This window comes from Pieris napi, chromosome 6 (genome assembly GCF_905475465.1).
Source record: "Pieris napi chromosome 6, ilPieNapi1.2, whole genome shotgun sequence".
NCBI lineage: Eukaryota > Metazoa > Arthropoda > Insecta > Lepidoptera > Pieridae > Pieris > Pieris napi.
In genome coordinates this window covers 7,608,639-7,634,952 of record NC_062239.1, presented here as the reverse complement: position 1 = coordinate 7,634,952, position 26,314 = coordinate 7,608,639, and the positions used below count along the sequence as shown (strand labels likewise).

Here is a 26,314-nt window from a genome sequence, read left to right as displayed (position 1 = left end):
CTCTTTAGGTCTGGGCCTCAGATTTCTGTATCTGTTTCATGATCATTTGTCAATCTAATAGGCGAGTAGTCAGCCTCCTGGGCCACACTGACACACGCCGGTCTCCTCACGATGTCTTCTTTCACCGTTCGAGCGAATATTAAATGCGCACATAGAAACAAAGTCCATTGGTGCACAGCCAGGAATCGAACTTACGACCTTTCAGGGATGAGAGTCTCACCAAACGCAAAATATGTATGTAACGGATCTTACCTAAGACATAGGCGGACGGATACAACCCGCCCCCAAATGCAGCTTCAAAGAAATGCATTGCCATATACATGGCGTAATTGGGTGAGAAAGCTCTAAGTATCCCGAAGAGGCAACTCGCTGTTGCTGCAAGACCCACTGCAGCCTTCCTTCCGAAACGGTCGGAGAGAATCCCAGTAAACAACATAGCCACAAACATTCCGCTGTTGTGGACGGTCCCTACCAGTGCTCGCTTCCATTCTTGGCAACCTAGGTCGAACTGTAAAGAAAATTTATCGTAACATATAGCCAACATACTTATATAACGACCTTTAAGGCTGAATTTAGTGTCACGCCGACCGCACGCGCACCGTCGGCGCTGATGGTCGAGATATATGAACTTCTAGGAAGCGTTTTTGAATGACGCGTAGCTAACAGCGCGCATGCTGGTCAGCGCCGATGGCTGCGCGGCCGTACACGTCGCGCGTCGGCGCCGCGTAGCTGTCAGCACTGACGATCGCTAGAGCGCCTCTGCTTTCAGTGAGCGTTGTAGTGTCGAACGGATGTCGTCAGCGTGTACAATCATGGCAAATCGCGAAGTGGATACAGGTCGAGTAAGGCGGTCAGTACGATACTAAAACGAACCACGCTGAGCGTCAGCGCTGACGAACTACGCGCTGATCTATGAGCGCTGACGGTGAGCGTGAGACTAAATTCAGCCTTAATTGCACCATATGTAAGACCGTAATGACTAATTCGAACATGGATTATAGACGAGAATATAATTTTCAAATTTGACGACTCATTGGTCTAGTAGTTAGTACCCCTGACTGCGAATCCATGGGTCCCGGGTTCGATCCCCGGCTGAGGCGAACATCGATGTGATGAGCATTTGGTGTTGTTCTTAGGTCTTGGGTGTTTAAATATGTATTTATATGTATATCTATCTATAATATGTATGTATATCCGTTGCCTAGTACCCATAACACAAGCTTCACCAGCTTAGCATGGGACTAGGTCAATTGGTGTGAATTGTCTTTAAAAATATATATATATATATATATATACAGTATTTACAATTTTCTTAATCTACATAGTAATATTAAAATAATTAAATATAAATAAAAAAAAATAAAAAAAGTTTGGTCCCTGTGGCATACTTATTCGTTGAGGAAATTATGATTACTAATAAATAGTATTATAGAAACTATGTATCTCTTCCTATTTTCAAATTCATCATTACAATTTGGCTATGGCTCACCCTCGACTCGTAACAGTACTTTATTAATAAAATAAAAAGTTAATACTAGGTTCAGCGTGCTTAATGTACCAAGAAGTAAGTAAGAAGAAAACTCGACAAATGTTATGTTACTCAGTATTCAAACCTACCTCTTCAACTAAAGATCCATTAAACTCATACACATAACTATCACACGGTATGGTTCTATTACTGAATTCATTTGGTGTGCAATGTTCTATGGCAGTATATGGGGCATATCTATTACAGGACTCGGGTCTTTCCGTGTTATTGTCCCTCGGTATAGCGTACTGCAGCCAGGATGTGTCGTTGAACGTGTTTTCACAGCCATCTACTTTGCACCTGAAAAATTTGAATGCGACGCATATCTTACTATGTATGAGCTAAATAACAGAACAGAATCAATAACGAATATAGTGGTTCGAGAAATTGTTGCATTATGCGTGATAAAAATAATCTAATCTGATAAAGTGGGATGGCACCTATGCAATGTCGTTATAATAATTATAATAATAAAAAGGATTGTGTGGTTTTATGTAACCACGTTAAAAGTGAAACTTTTTTTCACATTATAGACATTTAATTAAATTTTTTGGAATAATATTCCATTAAGGGTACAAAAATCGCTTTATCAATCTTAATTTTATACTTGGAAAATTGGTATGATAATGAGAAATAATAAAAGTAGACTAAGGGTGAGATCTATAGTGCGCACTTGGACTTTGCTCAGACTTTACTTACGAAAAACACTAAGGTTAAACTATGATTTAGTATATTTATAGACATTTTAACGGTGAGATTAAGCTAAGCTCAAGCTAAGACAGAAATTGATGTTTCATTTCATGCAATACCTTCTTTATTATCCTTTAAAAAAGTAAAGAATGGTTATAGTTAAGTCTGAGCAAAGTCTAAGTGCGCACTATAGATCTCACCCTAAGTCTCCAACTAATATTTTTATTGAACTCTGTGTCTTAGAGAGTACGACATACATAATACTTAACATTTATTTAGACATATTTTCACTTTAGTAAATAACAACATTTACATTAAACATTGACAAAAACAAACAAAATAGCGTCGAGCACTGGCACAAATGAATAATAGTCTATACACTATACGGTCAGCTGCTGCGAACTATAGGCGCCGCCATATTGGCCTTGGCTGCTATGACGAGCGCCTTTCACTTTATCCCTACTCCGCGGCCGACCGTCACGCGACATGCAACACACAGACGAAAAGTTTGAGACGATGTAATAAAAGTTTCACTTCAAAAAATTATTAATAGCAGCGGTGGCTTTAAATGTTAAATATATAGGCAAAGTTTACTGAATATTTATTATTATTACAGTATATTCGTACACCTAAGGTTGGCGCCAAAATACATACCATATCACCACGACTAAAGCCACAGATAATTTTATCTTACGACTATTGTATATGTATTCTGTGTAATAAATGATGTTAAAAAAGGAAATTAATAACTTCTTACTGGATGGAACGCCTTGAATATAATTAAAAAAACCTCATTAGTGATTAGGTTGTCATGTTTTTTCGCCAGTTTGAAAGAGAATAGATAACATAACTTTTAGATTAAAAATGGAAAATGAACGTGTTTTTTAATCCCGTATTTTTAAGGCCTGATAAATTTTTAAGTAAACCTATCTTATCGCATTAATTTACAATTATTAAAGTAATTTATAGGTTAGAGTACGTGTTCATTTCACATTGTTGTTCTTTATTTGAACCTAAAACAAAACTGATAGAAAATAACAGCCATAAAAGTACCATTAATCAACGAAACAAAAAAAATACTTTATACTTCGTTTCTTTTTCTTTGTTTGTTTTGTTAGATACATTGAGATATCCTGCAGGGTTTTTATAAGAACAATATAAAAACTTATTTACTTTGATTTGATATAATTGAAACTATCATATAGCACGCTTGACCTAACCGGCGCAGCGTGAAGAATGAAGTATCTACAAGTCCACAAGCTATAAAACCTATATAGATAATGTTTATCTCATTTTTTATGTGATATGAGGATTGCTCATGATTTATCGTTTGTATTGGAAGACTTGGTTAATTTGACTCATTGATAAGTAAACATATTTGTAACATAAAATAATAATACTGTTAGTTTAAAATGCACGATAATTTATACATATATTAAGACTAGGATTAGAGGTTCAACGATGTAATAATGTATAGAGGACAGCGGACAGCTCTGCCTGCGTAGTTCACCACGTAATTTCTATAGAAATGAGTTATATGAGTCACTAGCAACCCACCCCGGGTGCAATGCAGCCCTGCGATTCTGTAACTCACTTTTCGAACTCACACAGCGGTTTTCGCATCGGCGGTGGCTCTGAAATCAGTCGAGAAGCAGTCATTTTATGATTTTTGAAAAGTGAGTTACAGAATCGCAGGGCTGATACTGAATACACTACAGAAAGCTATGAATGTTGTATATAAAAACATAGCGGCCCGCTCCGGCTTCGCTCGGGTATAAAATATATAGCCTATGTCGTTCACTGGAAAAATTATTAAAATCGATCCAGTAGTTTTGATTTATTCATTACTGTCTGCACGCGTTAAATTTGGATATTTTGATAAATCTCGTAGGGTTCAGCCTGTGTTTGCAATTTAAGCGGAAAAATGAAATTATTTACGACATAAAATTAGAAACCTCAAAAATAACAGTATGTCTCCACTATTAAATGGATGTTGTACATATAAACCTTCCTCTTCAATCACTCTATCTATTTAAAAAAACCGCATCAAAATCCGTTGTGTAGTTTTAAAGATTTTAGCATACATAGGGATATAGGGACAGAGAAAGCGACTTTGTTTTATACTATGTAGTACGCAATTTCAGATTAACCTCAACGCTACAGATATTGAAAGAATAACATCGAATTATTGTCTGTTAACGTAATTTCATCTGCCGTACCGAGATGTGTTATAAATATTTTACAAAACATTAAATCGTTATAAATATTTTACAATCTATTTATATGCAGAAATATTGCAGTGCGTCGCAAAAATATTAATGAAGTTCACTGCTTGGCCTTCAAATGACACGTAAACAAGGTTTAATGCAATTTACATTTGTTTTACTGTCTTTTTTATGGTAAATTATATAATCGATTCGTTTGAATTAATGATTATAAAACCATATATCTTCAATGTCATGATAAAATAGTTTGTCGTAGGTATTTTTATAGCTGTTATTTTCTGTCAGTTTTGTTTTTTGGTTTAAATAATAAAACATTTAGCTCTATACAATTTCTTTATGAACGGAAATGTGATCGATAAAATATTTAAATGTTTAACAGCGCAATTAGATATAAAATATATAATGAAAATGGTCTTCGTTTGAGGCTCAATCACGCCTAAACCAGTGATCGTATCGACATGAAACTACCACCATTCGATGCGAAATTTTTCCTAGATGGTTATTTATTTATTAAATTCCAACGTTCCTTCATTTTTTTATTGCTGTTTTACTTTTATGATTATTTTTCCGACCCAAATATCGGCCAATAGAATTGCACCATTCGACGTCACGTGGTACAACCTACATGGTATTATACTGAAAATTTTTTGTGAAAATTTTCTCTGGTCGTTGCTTCAAGAAAAGTATTAAGTAGTTGTTTTATTCATTATGAAATTCTTATTTGTTAACTGTACATTTCGTCTCATGGTGCAATTCTATTGGCCGACATTTGGGTCGGAAAAATAATCCCCCGAATACCACTCGAGCTTCAAAATTATCTGGTATTTCCCTCAAGGTTCGTTGCAAACAAATTTAGTCGTCATGACGACTGTCGTCGTCATGACAACTATATTAATTGTTTGCAACGAACCTATCGGGAAATACCCGATAATTTTGAAGCTCTTGTGGTATTACATATGAAAATTTATCCATACGGACTTCACCGCGGAAACATTCGGGGAGGCTTCCTAGAACCTCTAAACGTCAACATCTGTTAAAAACTCGATTTTCGAAATATTTCAATTTTCTTAGCGGGAAGTTAAAAAGAAGAATAATAAAAATATGAAAAAAAATAAAATAATGAAACATAAAATTTATTTTAATTCGTCCAGCAAAGCGGGCGCGAAACGGCTAGTTAGATATAAAAGTAAAAAGTAAAGTAAAAATCATATGGGTAACATAATTTACACTTATGACTCGTCAGGAAAGAAATACATATTAATGCTTCTAATTTTACATTTACTGCCAGTTCTCAAATCAAGGACGTAGAACGGAAGAGAAGAACTGGCAATAAACTCTCCGCCACTCTTTTTAATCGCCTTTTTTTTACACAACTTTTGTAAGGAGCTGCAACCATTACACCATGTTCCACATGACATATCAAGTAATTAATAATAATAACATAAATAAAATAAAAAAAGACTTATCCTCTATCAGCAGGAGGCATGGTGAAATAGGAGCATTGTTCCCACAACACACATAGTCGAAATAACCAACATCACCGCATACACGAATTCAAGTACGACCAGTCAAGTACGTCCTTTTTTTTTAAGTCTGTCTTTATCATATCAATCAGTCCAACCATTTATAAAATAACTCAATGTCTCATTTCATTATAGTATAAATACAAATTATCCAAAAGAGACAACAGAGTACTGCAGTGTATTTTCTTATAAGGGCAAGCACTCATTATGAAACATACCATAACTAGACTCAAGTCAACAGTTCTGTCAGTGTGTGTATGTGTCACCGTAAAATTGTAAACACCGTTAGATTGTAATCTATTTCGCGAGATTATAAACTGTCGAAAGATTGTGAACCTCAGCGTACTGCTTACAATTTAACGTATTATTATTCGGTAGATTGTACTACACTAACTTAGTTATCATTCAAACTTCTTTGGTCAATTACAGATTAATTTTACTTCCCAACAATTTCATATTACTACCGAATAATAATACGTTAAATTGTAAGCAGTTCGTTGAGGTTCACAATCTTTCGACAGTTTACAATCTCGCGAGATAGATTACAATCTAACGGTGTTTACAATTTTACGGTGACATATGCATCCCCGTAACCCTTCCGGTTAGGGCAAATATAGGGCATATGTGTCACTTGTTTTGCAGGAATATGCGTCGCGGAGCTCATACAATCACGAAATATACAGATCTTAAAATGGAGTGGACCTTTAACAAAGTATGTATCGTCCCTATCTGAGATTATGACGCATTGAACAAATGTTTATAAAGATAATTTTTTGACCAGTTCGTATGGACTAATGTCTGTTTATTATTTGTTTGTCGTTTTGCACTAAGATTTTTCTAGAAGCACTATAGTCACTTTTAGCACTAAATGTCACAACTTCACAAAAATTCAACATGAATGATTGTTTAAAGCGTAGCGCGACTTGGAGACTCGTTAAAACACTTAAAATTCTGATTTGTTTCGTTCTCTTGAGCCTTTACATTTAACTAGCACTTTGTAGTATCATTAGACGTTTTAACTGTTATTAAAGTCGCATTGATCGCAAATAGTATTTTTAATACAGCGGGGCCTATGTTGGTAGTTGCGCCGCGCAATCTATCAAATTGTTGAACCTCCCTAGCAGTAATATTAAATTCAGTTAGAGTTAACGGCAAATTCCTACAAGATAACTCATAAAACTGCGCTTCGCTTAGGCCCGTGTGCAGCAGTGTACCAAGGTCATGAATCGATCCTGAGCTATAGTAAACAGTAAACATTGCTATCGGTATTGATCTTTGTGAGAGGCTGGTACCTTTAATAGAACTTTTTTTTATTTTATTTTATTTTTTATTCTTAATCCATCTGCAATCAGCCTCTTGGCTTTTATCAGATTTTATGGGAAATGATGGCAATTAGGGAACGCAAATCCAAAAAATTTTATTCCCTCCGTAATTTGTAAACTGTCAGACTGCGGCAAGTTTCGCCCTTTTTAGCCGATACACACTGTCCGTCGTTTCCAAGAGGCCCGAAGCTAGGGGGTTGACATGTTGCTGAAGTCTCATTTTGTATCGCACGGTTGATCTTTTAATGTCTTCCTCGACAGTGGCAATTCCCAAATATTTATGGACTTCAGTATTTCGTGTTAACCACAGCTTTAATAGAACTAAAGAAGTCCTGTTACTGAACGATGTTACCATTACCCCTAAAGGAATTTTATCACAAATACTTACCGGTAGATTTGTTCCTGTGCCTCAAATATGAAGCCGCACTCATAGAACGCACTCAGCAGTACTGGGAATAGTAAAAGGACGAAATTCAATAGATTGTAACGTCCGTACGGTCCCAGACTCTCCAATACCGAGTCCAAATTGATTTCTTTCTTGTCCATCCTTTAACTGCAAATAGAATGAATACTTTAAACTTTTTAAAACGGATTTTAAGTTTGGAACGCTTTTAAGCGAGATTACGGTGCATTAAGGAAATTCCTTTAGAAAGATATTGCAGGAAATTTATAGGGCGGATTTTTTTGCATAGAATATATGCGTTATTATATAAGAATACCGTTTTATACAAAATTTTAGCGTAAACAGGCACAACGCTGATCTCCTATTTGCCTATTAGTAATAATTCCTAATTTAGGAAAATGGTAATGAACAAAAAATACTGGTATTATTGTGAAAAAGCGTGGGGCGCTCTGTGCCATATTTTTCGTCTATCGAGCAACCCACGCTTTTTCTAAATTAGGAATTATTTTTCACTTTTTAGTTTGATGTGCTTTAAAAGCGTGTTTTATAGTTTTTTTAAACTATATTTATTTTCCACTTTTTAGTCCTAGCAGCAATACGTGTTGTCTCAATTTAATCGTATTGCTTTGTGGACTTAAAAAAAATTTCATTGTTTTTTCGAGATAAACCTATGAAATTATTATATTGTCGCTGATTCTTTATAAGTGTACAAAGTTTGAATTAAATCTGTCCGTTTTAAGTTGGTCAAAATCGAGTCCGAAGGAGTCGGTTACATACATACATACATACAGGTGAAGCTAATATAAAGCGTGTAAAAAGATAGAAATCTGAGACAACATAAATTAATCCATGAAATGTAAAATATTTTTAATTCTATTTGTAAAGAATTATCGTTCCAAATTTAAATATTTCAAGAACTAGGACGAATTTTAAATTGGGAGTTGTTTGAACTTAGCTTTAAGCAAATCAAAACAAAAGTTAGTTCCTTTATGGCTAAGCAAGTCGTAGTAACAGTTGGTATACGCGATGTTATTAACATTGCATGAATCATTATTCCGTAGCCGTAAGCGCCTGGCGCGTAGGTAGTTAAGGGGTTTATACACGAACCACTCAAGTTTTGTTCATTAATCATTTGTAAACATTAGGCACTTAATTTTGTGATGATAGATTTTATTAATGTACTGTGAATATTTACATTTTATCAATATTTTTACGGTAGTTTCTAAGAGAAACTATTGCGATTTTAGTCATCTTGGAGTATTTTATTACTGTATAATATAGTTTATATTTATTGTTTATTTACTTAACTTTGTTGCATTACAAAATTATAACACTGAGATGATTTATGACGGCACGGCGGCCATTTTAATGTCTCTATTGAAATAAGCCTATTATAAAATACTTTCTACAGGTTACAGAACCCTACGTGTAATGATTTCAAGGGGAAGGTAATAAGATATTTAAAGGCACGGCGTTTCTATACCACGAGGGAGTTCATAGATTATAACTTTTGAGATACTAAAATAAAATATGACTTAATGAATAATTTAATTGGGTGATTATAATTAGACATTTGGATGCTAGTTTGATATGGCTGTTCATATCTTTGTTTTTTATTTATTTTATTATTAGTAGTTAACTATTAATTACTTAAGAAGTCATGTGGAACATGGTGTAATGGTATCGTCTCCTTACAAACATTGTGTATAACAAAAAACTTGGCAATTAAAAATAGTAGCGGAGAGTTTATTGCCAGTTCTTCTCTTCAGAAAAATTACTTTGTAATGTAATTACAAAACTGAACGGAAACCTCGCAGTCCAGTTTCCAGAAGCGGCACCTGTTCACAAGCATGACATGTGAGCCAGCCATCGTTTTACTCAACCATATTTTAAGGAATTACACGACCCGTCACACACCACCGCCCCAGTCACATTTGAGTCATGACTTCTCCGTCTCCCCAGTTAATAAAACTAAACCCAGTGCGCATGTCACGTATCTCCCTTCCTCCAGGCTTAACAAGCTGGCAAGAAAAGAGCACCACAAGACAGCAAATGCTCTAGTCTGGTTTCGTATGGCAGCTCATTTTTCGAGACGCTGGAGAAAAGTAGAAGTAGACGTCTTTAGTAGAATTTTACTTAAAAAAGTTTCTATATTACCTACCATTATGTTTTAATAAGTCGTACGCGTATAGACACCTAACATCCAGTACATTCCATGCACCTATTCATGCTTATGTACTCCAGCTAAAATTGGTTGCGCTACAATTTGAGCATAAATGACCAGTTAAGTTTATTAGGTTAATCTACCAATTGACCTAATCTTTGGATGAGATAAGTCATTATTATTAATTAGATTTAAGCTGGCATTTGTGTGCATTATTTGTAAATGTCATATAGGCTGTGAAATTGTTCTTATAATATTACATTGGTCTTACATAGACACAATGTAACAGATTTTACCTAACTACGTTAACTTCTACGGTGAAGGAAACCGGCATTCTTTAGACCCAAACAGGTTAGGCACAGAAGGCTCATCATCACTGTTAGAAAAAAACAAATGATCATGAAACATACAGAAATCTGAGGCCTAGAATTGAAAGAGGTTGTAGCAACCTCATAGTTGTAGCTCTGTATGAAACAGTGAACACAAGGACACATATAATAATATATACTTCAAAATGCACTAAGAAGTATTAAATTAAACTCTTTCTTATATATGTTTTGTCGAAGAGAATTAATTGACACCTTGATGATCCAGATCGGACAATATCCTCAACAAATACGCGTGGAATGGATCACCTCATCCTCCTTTTAAAGTTTGTTAAATTTGCCGAAATGCAAACTGTTTCAAAACCAACGACGAGACTGTATTAAATGTATCAACAAGATTTTTTTTAATTTGTATACTTACGTATGACATGAAAAACCTATTTGCTTCAAACTAAAACAACTTTTATTATCAACCCAATAAAGTGTCAAATATAAAAATATCGAATTAAATTTAATACAAATGAACTGATCACGATATGACCGAGTGACAACGACGGTTGTGTCCCACAAATTCAAGGATTTTAGATCAATTAAGCAATGAACCGCCTTCACTATATTAAGTAATACTTTTATTCAATACAAGTTCTCTTAAGGCGTGTTATAGTGTTTTGTTTTCTTAATCTTTTAGTCAAATATACAAAGTATTGTAATCCGAATATTTTATTTCAAAGGTTATTTTATGAGTGTAAGCATGACATATGGATATCGCAGAATTCTTTAGTAGCTCGAATATTAAGTTAATGTAGCACAGACTATAGACATACCATAGACAGAGATAGTATTAAATTATATTTGAAAGTAGTTTTGACACCCTTTTTAAAATTGGAATGTTTTTATTTCAAATACAGATAACACAAAAGGAAAGTACAAAATATGTTAATTTATTATAAATAAGCGCTGTGGTCTTATAAAAATTATCTATGTTAATTAGTATTGTTTAAAGAAAAAACTATGAATTTCTATTTAAATATAATAATATTCTTAAAATTATTTCAATAATAATTAATATTTTTCCCCTTCAGTCTTTTCACGTAACGAGTTAATCTTTTAAAATGAATATTGAACGTGTTTGGAGCTAATTTAATTTATGTAAAGAGAACAGATGTTTATTTGTCATAAACTACTTTCCAGTATTTTCTGTTTTGTATACAATATTTGCGGTGCAATTTTCATCACATCTACTACTAGACTAGCTGTCCCCGCGAACTTTGTTTCGCCTTAATATATTTTACTTAGCCTACATAACATACTTTTTGCTGTGCTATCCCATAGAGTATGTTGGTTTTTTTCGTAATAAAAACCTAAGTATTAATTTATAAAAAAAAACTAAATTTTTCTCCCCATAAAAATATCAGAGTTAAAGGAATGTTTCCAAACTCGAATATGTCCAGCCGTCTTCGAGTTTTGCGCTTACATATTAGATTCATTTTTATATAGAAGTGGGCTGATAAAGCCTTCTGTCTGACACATGTCGAGCAAGTGTTAGATGCACAAGTAAGCCCATTAGTGCACGGCCAGGGATCGAACCTACGACCTCAGGGATGGCAATCGCACGCTTAAATCACTAGGCCAACACTGCTTAAATACTTTACTAGCGGATAGAATAAAAATGTTTACATTAGGAAATGTACACATTTATATATATGTAACACGAAATATTATTTAACTAATTTATTTATTATTTAACAGTAAAATCGCCTGTATCAACGTTTATTAATTATATGTAAAGCTTCGTGTCAAGTACATTTACTGATTAATTAGAACACTGAATAATGATTATTATTTAGTAGCTTGTAGTTTTCGTGACTTCATAAACAGTCAGTCTATATATCAATTGAAATAAAAACCTATTTTTTTCAATAATTTTTGATTTACGATGCTCTTCTGTTATTCTGGGCATTTGTTTAAGATACGCAATACGATTATTATTTTAAATATACCTGCCAGTAGTTGCCTGGAAAAGATCGCTTATTCTTATTATTTAATTATTTTAATTTTTCGATATTTTTGAAGTTAATAGGTACTTTGCGCTATTTGGCGCGTTATTGAAAAAAGATGAGAGTAATTTTTTACGATGCGCGCGCACGCCGTCACAAAAAACCGACACCCTGAAGTTAGCATAGTCAACATTTTAAAATAAAAAATGTCCATTTGACATTGTTGATTTTTGTGATACTTACATAAACTTTATTTAAATAGATAATGCGTTATAATTAAACTTTCAATGCATACCTTTTTTCTATTGTTAGTGTAATTTTTTCTACAAACGTATAAGAATACAATAAAAGTCTTCTTATACTAAACGTATAAGGCGAAAGATAAAAAAAATATAAAGATTTTATCTTGTATCGCCAAAGAAGTATAACTTCTAATGCGTGTACATAAGTACACACACATGTTTTTTTTAACAAAGTTTAAAATATAAAATAAATAAATATTGCAATTGTATTCAACACACTAGATAAATGTGTTCACAATGATTTATTTCATTGTAATTAATGAATCACTTGATCATATAAATATGTATTTATTACGCTACAAGTGTGGATGGAATTTTTATTAAAGCAAGTTGAAAATAATACAGGAGAAGTCAACATTTTAAACGTTTTCATATTTTACGTATCCAAAAGTTTAAACAAGCAGTTAACTTGTTTAAATCTCTATAAACAGTTAAATAGTTACAAGTACCTACTGATGACCGACCGAGCATTGACCACTCCAAATCAGAAGGCACCTTATTATGTACAGTCGACTCTCGATAATTTGACACTCGTTAATTTGAATTTTTTTTCCGGTCCCTTGAAAAATACTCGATAAATTGAATAAAATCAATGATAATTGGTCCCTTTGGTAATTTGAAGTTGAAAAAGTATTATCTTGCTCGACAACATGCGATAATTTGAAATCCAGTCTTCCCTACTCTCTATAATTTGAAGCGTTTATCATGCACATACCTGTCGTTTGTGTACATACATGTACAGACTTGTCAATTGTTTACTTAAATGAGGTTTGTGTCAAAAATTTGTGTATAATTGTTAATATAAATGTTAATACATAATAAGAATATAGAAATAATAAGTAACATTGGCTCATTAATATTGCTTAGTAAAAAAATAAAATTTAAAGAAAGGAAGGACATAGTGAGCCTCTCTGTGGAACGCCTTATAGAAGTATCTTGTGTGGAACTGGAGCAATTTATCATTGTTAGTTTGTATAGCCCTCCTTCAGCTCAATATGATAGTTTAGAAAAAATATTGGAGCAGGTTCTGTACAAATTGCAAAAATCCAAGAAAAAATTGATTGTTAGTGGAGACTTTAATGTAAATTTGCTTGACAACTGTAGTTCAAGTAAACGTTTGCTAAATCTGTTTAAATCATATAATTTAATTAATACTTTTATTGTACCAACTAGGGTAACAGCCACCACGGCAACATGTATTGACAATATCTATAGTAATATAATTCCTCTCAACGCCTGTATTATCAACAAACTTACATCTGACCACTCTGGTCAATTGTTTGAATTTGAAATACTAAAATGTAAAGATCAAAAAAAGAAAATATGCACAATTCCTATAACAGAGGATCGGTTAGATAGATTTAGGAAAAATTTGATATTTAAAATGCCATTTTTGCGTAGTAACCAATGCCCTAATAATTTATATAGCACATTCTTTGATTCATTTATTGGTGAATTCAAAAATGTGTTCACTCCAAAGACTTTTTTGGTCTCGGAGAAACCTACCTTTTGTGACTGGGCAACTCCGGAGCTACACAAAAAAAGGCAAAAATTGTATGAGTTGTATGATGAAAAACAGTATAATGACAGTGAAGAATTTAAAACTTATGTTAGGATATTCTCAAAAAGTTTTAGGCAAGAGTGTAGAATCGCTAAGGCGAAACACTTAAGTCTTAGAATAAACAACAGCTCTGATAAGATAAAGGCTACTTGGAAAATTATAAACGAGGAGACTGGAAGAACCTCCAGAAAGGATACTGAATTCAAAGTGAACATAAACGGCAAAGTAATTAGTTCCGACCTCGAAGTAGCCTCTGCATTTGAAGAGTTTTTTACTAACATTCCTTTAAATACAACCAGCGTTTTAAATTCTTCACCATCAGCCGCCCTTTTATTATTGAAAAAGAATGTTCCTGTATGCAATCATAAGTTTGTATTTAGCCGCATTAGCTGCAATGACATTATAAAAACATTTAAACAGCTAAAAATAAAAAAAACTAAAGATCTTTGGGGTGTATCTGTTTTCATTTTACAATCAGTAATCAATACTATCAGTTCAGAGTTGGCTATAATATTTAATGAATGTATAGATTGTGGAGTCTTTCCAGACCAGATGAAGATAAGTAAAATCACACCGTTATTCAAAACGGGCAGCACTTCGGACCCCACAAATTTTAGACCCATATCTGTGCTGCCGGCTTTGAGTAAAATCTTTGAAAAAATCATTCTTGAACAATTATTGACACATTTTAATAATAATAAAATTATGCATAGCCAGCAGTTTGGTTTTACAAGAGGTCGCTCTACAGCAGATGCTGGCATTCAATTAATTTCCGAGATTTTAAATGCTTGGGAAAATTCTCATGATGCCATTGGAGTTTTTTGCGACTTATCAAAGGCTTTTGACTGTGTCCATCACGAAATCCTAATCAAGAAACTTCAACACTATGGCATTGGCGAAAGGGCGCTAAATCTTGTGGAATCATACCTGAGCGATAGAATTCAAAAGGTAAATGTAAATGGAGCTATATCACAGGGATCCTCTGTTACTATGGGAGTACCGCAGGGCTCCATACTTGGTCCCTTCTTATTCCTTGTCTATATAAATGACCTGCCATTTCTTGTAAAGGAGCTTCACGAGATAGTACTGTTTGCTGATGACACTTCGCTTTTATTTAAAGTGAAACGACAAAATCCATCACTTGATAACGTAAACAGTGCCATCTCCAGTGTAGTTCACTGGTTTAATACAAATAATCTTAAGTTAAACGAAAAGAAGACAAAATGTGTTAAATTTGTAACTACAAATGTAAAAAGTAGTCATTCTCAAATAATAATTAAAGACGAGGAAATAGACTTTGTTGATAATGCGGTGTTCTTGGGAATTACTTTAGATAGTAAACTCCAGTGGGGCCGACACATAGAAGGTCTTTCGAATAGGCTAAGTTCCGCAGCGTTCGCAGTTAAAAAGATACGCGATCTTACGGATGAGAACACAGCAAAGCTTGTTTATTTCAGCTATTTTCATAGTATAATGTCATATGGTGTTATTTTGTGGGGTAATGCAGCTGACATTAAATCGATATTTGTAGTGCAAAAGCGGGCTATAAGAGCGATCTGTGGGTTGTCCCCACGGGAGTCGGTCCGAAGCAAATTTAAGGAATTACATATTTTGACTCTGGCAAGTCAATACATTTATGAGAATATTTTGTATGTGCGGAAAAATATAGATATCTTTAAAAAGAATAGTAGCTTCCATAATTATAGTACTCGTAATAAAGACAAAATTAGCGCACCAACCAGAAGGCTGCATAAAACGAGTAATTCTTTCCAAGGCAATTGTATACGTTTTTTCAACAAAATCCCTAGTGAGATACAAGCGTTGTCAATAAATAAATTTAAATCGTACATTAAAGTAAAACTGCTTACTAAGGCTTATTATAATATAAATGAATATTTAAACGATCCTAGTGCTTGGATATGAGTTGCTCCAGTATATATTATAGGTAACACGACTGAATCTCTCGGCTGCATTTCCAGACTTTGGGGCGATCGTCAACATCCACGACTGTTTTAATGTAAAGTGGGAACAAACCGTGATCCATGTGGTATCCAATTATTTCAGTATTATTATTATTTTCTTATGTAGCCAAGTCCACATTTCAAGGATCGTCATGCTCGCTTAAATGTCATTGCTTGTGGCGGCGTCCATGCGTCGGGTTGTCTCTCTCCCTAAAATATGGCGAGGGGGCCGATGGCTGGCCATGCGTCATACTCGTGAACGGGTGCTGCTTGTGGTGACTGGTCGTACTTGAATTCGTGTATGCGGTGATGTTAATTATTTCGACTATGTGTTTGCGTGTTGTTCCCACGAGAATGTAAGTGCGTGCTCCTATTTCACCATGCCTCCTGCTGATAGGGGACAAGTCTTTGTTTTTATTTATGTTCTTATTATTAATTACTTAAAATGTCATGTGGAACATGGTGTAATGGTTGCAGCTCCTTACAACCGTTGTGTAAAAAAAAAAAAAAAAAACATGGCGATTAAAAAGAGTGGCGGAGAGTTTATTGCCAGTTCTTCTCTTCCGTTCTACGCCCTTGATTTGAGAACTGGCAGTAAATGTAAAATTAGAAGCATTAATATTTATATCTTTAATGACGAATCACAAGTGTACATTGTGTTACCTACGTGAATAAATGATTTTTGAATTTGAATTTGAATTTTGAACAAATTTTGATCAAATTCTTATTTCCTTCCGTTGCCCCTCCCCCTCGTGGTTATTCAAACACTTGTTATTTTGAACTCTTGATAATTTGAAATTTATCTCTGGTCCCTTGAGTTTCAAATTATCGAGAGTCGACTGTATTTCAGATATTTGGAATTTGAAAACAAATTTTCAACATTCGGTCATGAGGTCGATTAAAGCTCAGAATGGTAATATAAAAAGCATTATTTAAAATTATCATTTTAATATAAAAAATTTGGTATTACTATAAATACGAAACAATGCATGATTTAACTTTTAAACTTAAGACTTAAATGAAGAAAACGTAATTCTATTGTTGAAGTAAAGGACGTCATAGATTTCATTATAATATTCCTAGGCAGAGATAAAATAAGTAGAGCGCGGTTTTGCGGTCATGAACAGTTACTATCCCTTTAATATATTCTTATTTAACGTTTAGTTAATTTTGAATGACAAAATCTAACAACCGTCCCCTATAAACTTGGTGATAATAATATAGTCTAAGATCAAATTGATCAAATTCATAACAACAAATCCAAAATTTATTTGAACAGGAGGCTCGTCTGATTTTAAGTGATACCACCGCCCGTGGACACTCACATTGACAGATGGCTCGCATGTGCGTTGCCGGCCTTTTAAGAATTGGCACGATTACGCTCCATAGGTTGCATGACAATTTTACAGTTTTAGTAACCATATAATAAGGAAAAATATGTTATGTGATACTATATACTATATTCACATTCAAAATTATAACGAAAATGTTATCTTGTTTCTAAATATTCTACAAGTTAGAGCCGTTTTCAGCAACAAACTTAGTTTCTGACCGTTTCAGGATGGTCTATCACATATTAGAAAATTGTAATTTGCATCAAGTATTAAAAATGTTTCAGTCCCCCGAAAATACCCTTGTTTATATCATGCTCTTTCAGAGCAAGTGTAGTTAAGTGGTACAGTTTTCAGGAAACGCGCTTTCGGGCGTTTTCAGGACAGGTAATACTCATTTGAAGAAGGAATATTCTAGGGTGAAGTTTCTAGGTGTGAGACAAGGACGAAATGTAGCGCGAAGGAGAGGAAAGTTAGCAACCTTCTCGAAGCCAGACTGAACATTCTAGAACGCCGTACGACAAGGACGGAGCGATGTGCGAAAGAGATAAATAGTACGTACGTTCTAGAATTGTGCGATAAGGGTAGAACACCAGCTACACCAATACCACTCCCTTCTAGAAAGTTCTCGAACATCGTTCAAAATTATTGACAAAGTTATGTTTCAAGTGCGAAGTAATCAGTGACAGTATTTTGTGTGTCGTAATTAGTGTATTTCTAGTGTAATCAAATTCCTCGTTTATTTATTTAAAGTAAACCCTTGAAGACATTGTTCAATTTTCTATCTAATCCCCTAGCTCGTAACACCTTACGAATTTGTTTTTTTCCAGTTAGGTCAATTATCACTACCTCATATTATAAGCGACGTACGTACTCTACTAAGAGATATACGTTTCTGTTGCGGTTTCTCGGAATAAATTGCATTTGTATTCTAGGCTAGATGACAATCATGACGGCTTTTAAGTGTCAGGGATTTTCTCACTTATTCAAACGTAAAAAAAAAAAAAACGTAACGTATATAGAGTTAAAATATTACACGACATATGATTTGGTCTATTTTCCACTTGACTTTATACGTTCATGTTAAGGAAAATACCATGAAAATGGGAACAATCTAAGTTTTAGTCGATATAAAATGCTGAATTCAAGTCAAAAGTCAAAAATCATTTATTCATAGGTAACCAATGTATACTTATGAACGTCAAAAAAGAAATATACATATGCTTCTAATTTTACATTTACTGCCAGTTCTCAAATCAAAGGCGTAGAATGGAAGAGAAGAACTGGGAATAAACTCTCCGCCACTCATCGCCAAGTTTTTTGTTTTACACAACGTTTGTAAGGAGCTGCAACCATTACACCATGTTCAAATTACATCTTATAATGGTGGATGGTCATTAGAAGGTCTATCAAGATTAATATATTCCCTTTACACAACTGTTCTAACCTACACGAACTTATCTGAACTATGACTCCAGTTTATATTGGACGTCAAACAGTGGTTAATTTAATGTCATCACTTGCTTAATATAATTTATAACAATTAAAAAACTTGTATTGTACCAATTATAATTAAGAACTTTCGTCCATGTAATAAGCTGCAAAAATGCAAGGAACGAAGAAGGTATCAAATAGTCACTTCTTACTTGCGTCTTTATACTTCTGTGTAACATTATTGTTTAGCCTATAAGCTCATTCAAAATACACGAACTGCTACGCCTATTAAAATATTTGCCTTTTAGTTTCAATAATAATAGTTCTATCAGTTTTCCCCACATTGATAATGAGTATCGTTTGTTATCCACTAATTAAATGCATTAAATCTATTGATTGGACCGCGATTGGGGCAAATTGTATTGGTAAGGATATCAATTGTTGTGATATATGAATCAGATTAATATCACATGTTTGTATACCAAAATAATTACCCTGGCAACACTAGCGGGCTTGCGATTAGTGCAAAGGAAAGATCCCGTTGTAGTTGACTCTTAAGGTACGGTTTCCTAGAAATGCGGTGCCGATATCTAACGGCCGTAATGTAACGTTGGGTGACGTCACCCATACGTTGTCTATAAATAACATCGGAGTAGGTTTTTTAGAGAACGTTGAGTGTCACCGTAACGTCAAATAGCAGTGCTGTCATTTGCATGACGGCCGTCATAGCGGTGATAAGCAGTAGTTCAACGTTTTTCGCGTGTAGCGGAGCGCATATTTAATTCATACAATGACTTGGACGAGCGAAAGTGATGAACAATTAATTGATTTTGTTAAAAATCATGAAGCTTTGTCCAATATCGAATCCAAAGAGTACATACAAGCTCAGATGAAGCAAAATTTGTGAAGCAACTCTCCTCCAAACGCTTTTTTTCGTCTTCTGATGACTCTTCATCATCCAAAAATACTAATAATGCTATGTCCAAATTGTCCATTTTTTACCAGTGCACGACCACGCTCGAGTGAGTACTGAGTGACTACGATTGAATACGGTCGCACTACTTTCTAGGAAACCATAGCTTGGTCACCGTAAAGGCGGCCGTTATTAACGCCACCGCTTTTCTAGGAAACCGTAGCTAGAGTCTTTATATTACTACGTCTGTTTCACATGTCATTTTCTTATCCAGTGCTTTTATAAATCAATTTTAAACGAGATCCGGGTCAATCACTGAAAACTATTAGATAACATATTATGTACAATTGTACCTCGGTTTCACTTGCGTTAATTTAATTTTGATTTGACCGTAATTTTTCTCCGTCATTTTAAAACTAAGATATGAAATGATGTCAAGGTAAATTTTGATTAAATCTAAATACATGCTTGTGGTGCGTGAAATGGTAAAGTATAGTTATAAAATCTTGGAGATATTTGATTATTGGTTCACTATAAAAATCAACATATACTAGCCAGCGTTCCGTTGACTTTCGGTATAGTAGTAACTCTCGCTAGGTAGGGTGGTAGTGGGCATTCACTATTCCCTTCGTGTGTCCTTTAGGCCTCACTGGAAATCGAAAAGCATATAAATTGACTCTGAAAATGTGATTGCAGAATTTCTGACAGAATAACTTTTTATGCAAAAATTTAATGGCAGACCGAAAGGTCACGCCCAAACCCCCGATGGGAATCATCCCCACTTCACTTCATCACGTGTTTGCTACTAGACAGTAAAGGATGATTCACGCTACACCGTGTCTCGACCAGGCCGTGCCCCGGCCGGGGCACGGTCTAACATTAATGATATACTTTTGTATGAAGTAATTCATGCCTGACCGTTGCTCGGCCGTGCCCTTACCGTGCCCCGGCCGGGGCACGGCGTTGTAATGTCGGTGGGTATTGTTTCCCGGCTCCGGCACGGTCCGGCCCCGGCACGTCGTAACATGAACGTAGGCGCCCGGGCACCCGCAGAGCAGTCAACGTCAAATCTTAGTGAGGTTAAATTTTTTTTTTTACAAAAACAGATATAGTCGTCCAAACACGTACGTGCGTACACCCAAACAGCCCGGTGTAACATGAACCACTGTCCCGGCCGGCGCACGGTGGACGTGTCCCGGCCGAGGCCCGGCCCGGTCGCGACACGGTGTACCGTGAATCATCCTTAAGTCTGCGAAACGCTGGCTCTTAGACTATATCGTGGACTTCTTTTTAGAAGTTTTTCAAGAGAAACTATATCGTAATACATGAATTTTGCGTAACTGCGAACGCAAAGCGTCTCCGAGATCTCAAGAAAATATATTTTCCGTTGTAACAATAATTATGACTGCTTCGCTTCTGTTCGTTGTTATGGGATGTGAGTGAATAGTTTCCTCCATAAATGAACTATAAAACTCAAAAATAGTTTTCTAAATGTACCAGTAGTTCCTGAGAACGTTTAACCAAACAAACATATAATATTATATAAATACACAAGTTAATATAAACAGTTTTACAATTAATTATTTAAAAATACATAATATAATATGTACGATTCTATAAAAAAACATTCACATAATGTATAAAGACCGGAAGTGTTAATACTGTTGTGACAATGGTTTGGTAGTCCCAACAATTGTCTAAAAACTTTTGTGCAAATGTAGGGCTGTCAACTTTAATAATATTATAATTTTGTTTTTACCTTATACTCCGACATATTAATAACCGAATGTGATTATTTTAAAGAGTCGTTTACACTTTACTGAATCTAAATAAGTTAAATTATCCTAATAAAATTTGAACTTAATAAATATATATGTAATTCTTGTGTCAAAGCATGTGAAGTGAACAAATTTAAATCCAAAATAAATTAGCTCATAAAAGGCATTTCTAATCATATTTTTTTATCTATCCTCTTAAATTCGCACCCAATGAAACTCCTAAGATATTTTTTCAAATATGGCAACCCTATTTGACAGCTCGATCACACTGTTATTTTTAGCTGGGTTCAAGAACCGACAGCCAGGTGACGATTCATTGTAGTTATAAAGTTATCGGGACGAATGTAGGATACAAGACAAAACTAATATGTATTTAATTACCGCCATTTAATTTAATTATATTTTCAAATATACAATGACTTTCACGGTTATAAGTGCAATGACTTTATAGCGATATTTATTTTATATGTTAATATATCATTTGTTGCAATTTACGCAAGTAAATTCAAACTCTATGTTCAATAGAAGGTTAGGTTTAAAGAAATTTATTCTCATTACTTCCCATACATGAGAAAAAATATTAAAACAAAAAGTTATATCACGCCACCGTACGCTGCTACTGGATTAGAGTCTATCTTATATGTACCAAAAAACTTTGGCGTATTCGAAACGGGTCCACTGCTACTATTTCCGTTATCTCAGGAAGCAAGCTGTTGTAAAGACTCACTCCGAAAGAGGTTATATTTTTGCGACCGTATTCGGTTCTTATTTTAGTATGACTAGTATTATCTTCGTGTGGGATTAAAATTAAATTTAATGCACACAAGCATTTGTTGTTGTGTATTTAAACAGCTGCCTTATGTTCACTAATTTAGAGTCAATGCATAGTTTGTTAGTGGATAAAGAAAGGATTTTAATTTATTTATTTTGTCGAATCTCAAGTGGTTTTAAGTTTACTAGTTGCGCTACTCCATACTTCTATCAAATATAATAAATGTGATTTTACTAAGGAATTATATATGTATTATGTATTGACAATCGAACTGTTTTTGGAAAGCGTCGAAGTGAACCTGCAAGAGAACATAATTAGGTTTATTATATACGGTTTTCGATTAAAGCGTTGAATCTTCTAATCTTTGAAATAATAGTCAGAATGTTATCGTAATCAAGATGACCTTCCGGTATTTAATTTATTCTATAAATAAATATTTTATCTTAAAGCCTTTGACCTATGTTGAAAAGGAAGTTCGCTTTGATTTAACGATTACCTAGTCAGAAATGTGTCCTTTCCTTAAATTGATAAAGCCATGCTTATCAATTTAAAACACAGACAAACATTTTCTTATAATAGTATATAAAAACATTTTAGCGGTTAATTGTGCCTCGCGATATTTGAAATACTGAAATTCATTGGATTACTATTAGAATTGTAGAAACATCCGGCGTCGTTTTGATCATGTAATATAAAACCATTTTTAAAACGTCAAACACTTAAGTTATTGCTGTTTTTCATCGGAACTCATACACCTTGTATTTAGAGAAAATAAGAGGGTATCTCCCGGACTGCTCCCATCTTAAATCAACGATTTTTTAGGTATATTTTCTTTTAGAACTGGATGGTTAATATGAATAATAAAGATACGATTAGCAAATTGCATATTAATCGTATGTCAAACGGACCACAATATCTTTTGACACATTGTCTATTAGACCGTTAATAATGTATATATGTATATATATTATGATAGTTTTAAGTATTACATAAGAATAATTATTTAAATTAGTGCCTGGTAGATAGTACTGGTGATAGCTAGAGTGCTTTCCTAGCTCCACGAATAAGTATCAAGGAACTGCTGCCAGCACAGCTCCTACCACAGGTAACACACTTTTTTAATTTAAGGTCGGTTAACTTAATAATTATAACATACACACATAAAGTGTACTGCAATTTATAATATGTATTATATTATTCATTGTATATTTTTATCAACGTAATTTTATATGTCGAATCAATTAACCGGTGCTATGGTAGTTAAAACAACATGATATTGTGAGTATTTTATACCATAAATCATGTCCCATCAATCATAAGTTGGCATTATGACTGGTTGATTTGCATCGGGTCATAGACAAAACATATATGGTCTTTTATTTATTCTGGCATCTCCGAGAACAGGGCCAAGATCATATTAAATCATTGTGAAGATGGAACATGTGGCAAAAACTTTCTCATTGTTTGGTATGGTTTTGTTAGAATTTACTAAGGTTATTATATTAGTAATGTAATGTCATATACGAACAAATATTTGAATAGATATTTAATGTCATTTTTTTTTATAAAATTTGGTCAGTGCAGAGGCTTTCGGAAATATTTATGCAGCGTTGTACCTATTTGGTGATATTGGTTTTGAATTGTTAAATATATATTTTATTTTTAAGACCGTGGCTATGGCCTATATTTTAACACGATCCACTATTCACACGATAAATCGGGATCTTTCTACTTCACTATGAAACTTACTGCGTTGAAAGTAAGAAATTTTTAACGTAATAATAAATGACAAGAAATTTTATTTTATAGCATAATTACTAAAATACAAATCTTAAAAGGTACACGAGTTTCACACTTATTCTAGATTTTTTAAATCGATTATAATGTAAAAAGTCACGTACCGTGAAACTGAAGATGTGTTCACGCTGCTTAACGTGCCATTAATTAACCTCACTTAATAATTTTCTTTCATTAACAATTATTTTAATACTGTTACACGCAGAATTAACACACCAACTGATCGAAAGTTCGAAACCGACTAAGCGGCCGCCGGCCACGGCGTGCAGCAGGGCTGCCAGGTGAAAAAAACGCATGATCGTACACCAACTACAAAAAAATCGTACATCAAGGAAATTTTGAAATGAAAAGATCGTACAACATAAAAGTGAAAAGTTTTTATTTAAAATGAGTGGCTGCCTTTGCCTTGAAGAGTGTAACTTTAAAACTCCATATTCTGAAAACATTTCGACGTCACAAACAGTCCACCTAGCTTTAAATTGGTTTTTACCGGGCCGGAAATCAAATTTTTCCCGATCGGGACGATACTTCTCTGTGTTTGTTCCTCTATGACCTGTGTTGTAGAAAGCTCTCCTCTTTTGGCTAATTTATTTTTTGGAGTATCTGGCGCAGGTCGCTCTTCTTAATTTTCACTACCCATTCTTTCTTAAGCGTATTGCAGTAACACAAAAAACACTAAAGACAAAATGCAGATCAAAAGAGGATAACATAATCACTTAGAGCTAGAGACTGATGAGAAAAACAGATGTTTGACAATTCCAATACAAGTCTTTACAAGAGAAAAATAATAAGTTTTGTAACAATGCACACAACTTCATATAAAAAAGGGTCTTTAGACATAAAAGGTCTAGGCATACGTTAGGTTGTTGGAAAATTCCTCGAACATAATACTTGCCGGTGGAGTATATATTCGTTTCATTACAAAATGTTACCAGGTACAGAAAAATCGTACATTGTCTGTACGATCTTGGTCTAGCGATCGTACATGAGTAAAAATGACAAAAAATCGTACAAGTACGATTTAAATCGTACATCTGGCAGCCCTGGCGTGCAGTCCGGTGACGTCATATCACGCGAGGCGCATACGCAGACGTTTCGTAACGGGACTAATGCACGAACGCTGTTCATTACTCATTGGCCTGTTATATGCATTTCAAGTAGTCATAGATAACCTGCATTGAATATTATTTTAAAAGTTTCGTTTGGGATATATTTTTGGAATGCACCATATGGGCGAGTACATTGATATTTTGAAAGCAGGGTTTGTTGCTATTATCCGTTTGTCATCGCAGGTAGAAACATAAAATTAAAAACACTCAGTGTAGTTATAACTCAATTATGCAATTATCTTTTGAAGATCTTTATATCAATATTTTTTAGTCTTAGGGCTCCTAATTCATTTCTCAGGTATAACACGTGCGCGATAAGTTGGGACCTTCTAGGAATGCGGCTCCCCGCCCGCTTCTCCTGCACTTCCCCGATGGCGCCCGTATTGTACCGTTGGCATCGCAAGTTTTTTACTAGGAATTTTAGTCTCGTTCTGGCTTATTGAAATAGTGTAAAAAATAAATAAAGATTAGATAAAAAGCAGCATCATCCCTGAGTAACATAATAAATTAGGTTAAAAAAAGCAAGGACGAAGCCGCGGCGGCTGCTCATTGTGTTCGCTTTTTTGCGGACGGTACAAACATGCCACTGTGACGTCACCGCGCTCAGGTCCCAACTTATCGCGCACGGGTTGTAGGTACTAAAAGTTATCCCACAAACTGTCTCTATGACTATATTACCTAGGAGCACAGTTAAATTAGGTTTTAACTTAAGTATGACTTAAAAGTCATACTTCACAATAGGTTAATGTAACTGTATATCGGTAATCAAAATTATTGAAAGAATATTACCTAATACACATTTTTAAGCGTGGCTGCAAGCTTGGCCCTGACCAATATGTGATATGCTCACAGATTTAGTAGGGTATGCTGTATACATTGTGTTGCTATCCGGTGGCCACAGATAAAGAATTTTCAGTAAACACCACTACTGAGTCATGTAATGCACGGTTTTTTATCGGTAACCGCGTCTGTTGTCTATTAAGTATTACGTCCCTGTAATAATCGAGGATTACGGTTATTTTATAAGTAGGCATATTTGTCGTGGCAGACTACGGCAAAAATTATTTTGCTTGAATCATATTTCATAACATAATATGTAATTGAGAATATTAAACTTGTTTGTTGCGTGTAAGCTACTAAAATATTACGAAGGAGAAAGTTCAGTCAGTTCAGTTAAA

General features: G+C 34.4%; 1 protein-coding gene across 1 annotated transcript in view; it reads right to left on the bottom strand.

Moving 5' to 3' along the window:
* LOC125050068 (organic cation transporter protein-like) overlaps window positions 1-24,288 on the bottom strand; it is a 31,682-nt gene extending 7,394 nt beyond the window's left edge. Inside the window, exons 1-4 of the mRNA XM_047649643.1 lie at window positions 24,132-24,288; window positions 7,677-7,841; window positions 1,618-1,828; window positions 253-508 (exon numbers count right to left, since the gene is read on the bottom strand). Of these exons, the coding sequence (XP_047505599.1) occupies window positions 253-508; window positions 1,618-1,828; window positions 7,677-7,834 (625 nt within the window). The 5' untranslated portion in view covers window positions 7,835-7,841; window positions 24,132-24,288. The remainder of the gene's footprint in view (window positions 1-252; window positions 509-1,617; window positions 1,829-7,676; window positions 7,842-24,131) is intronic.
* Window positions 24,289-26,314: the final 2,026 nt, after the last annotated feature.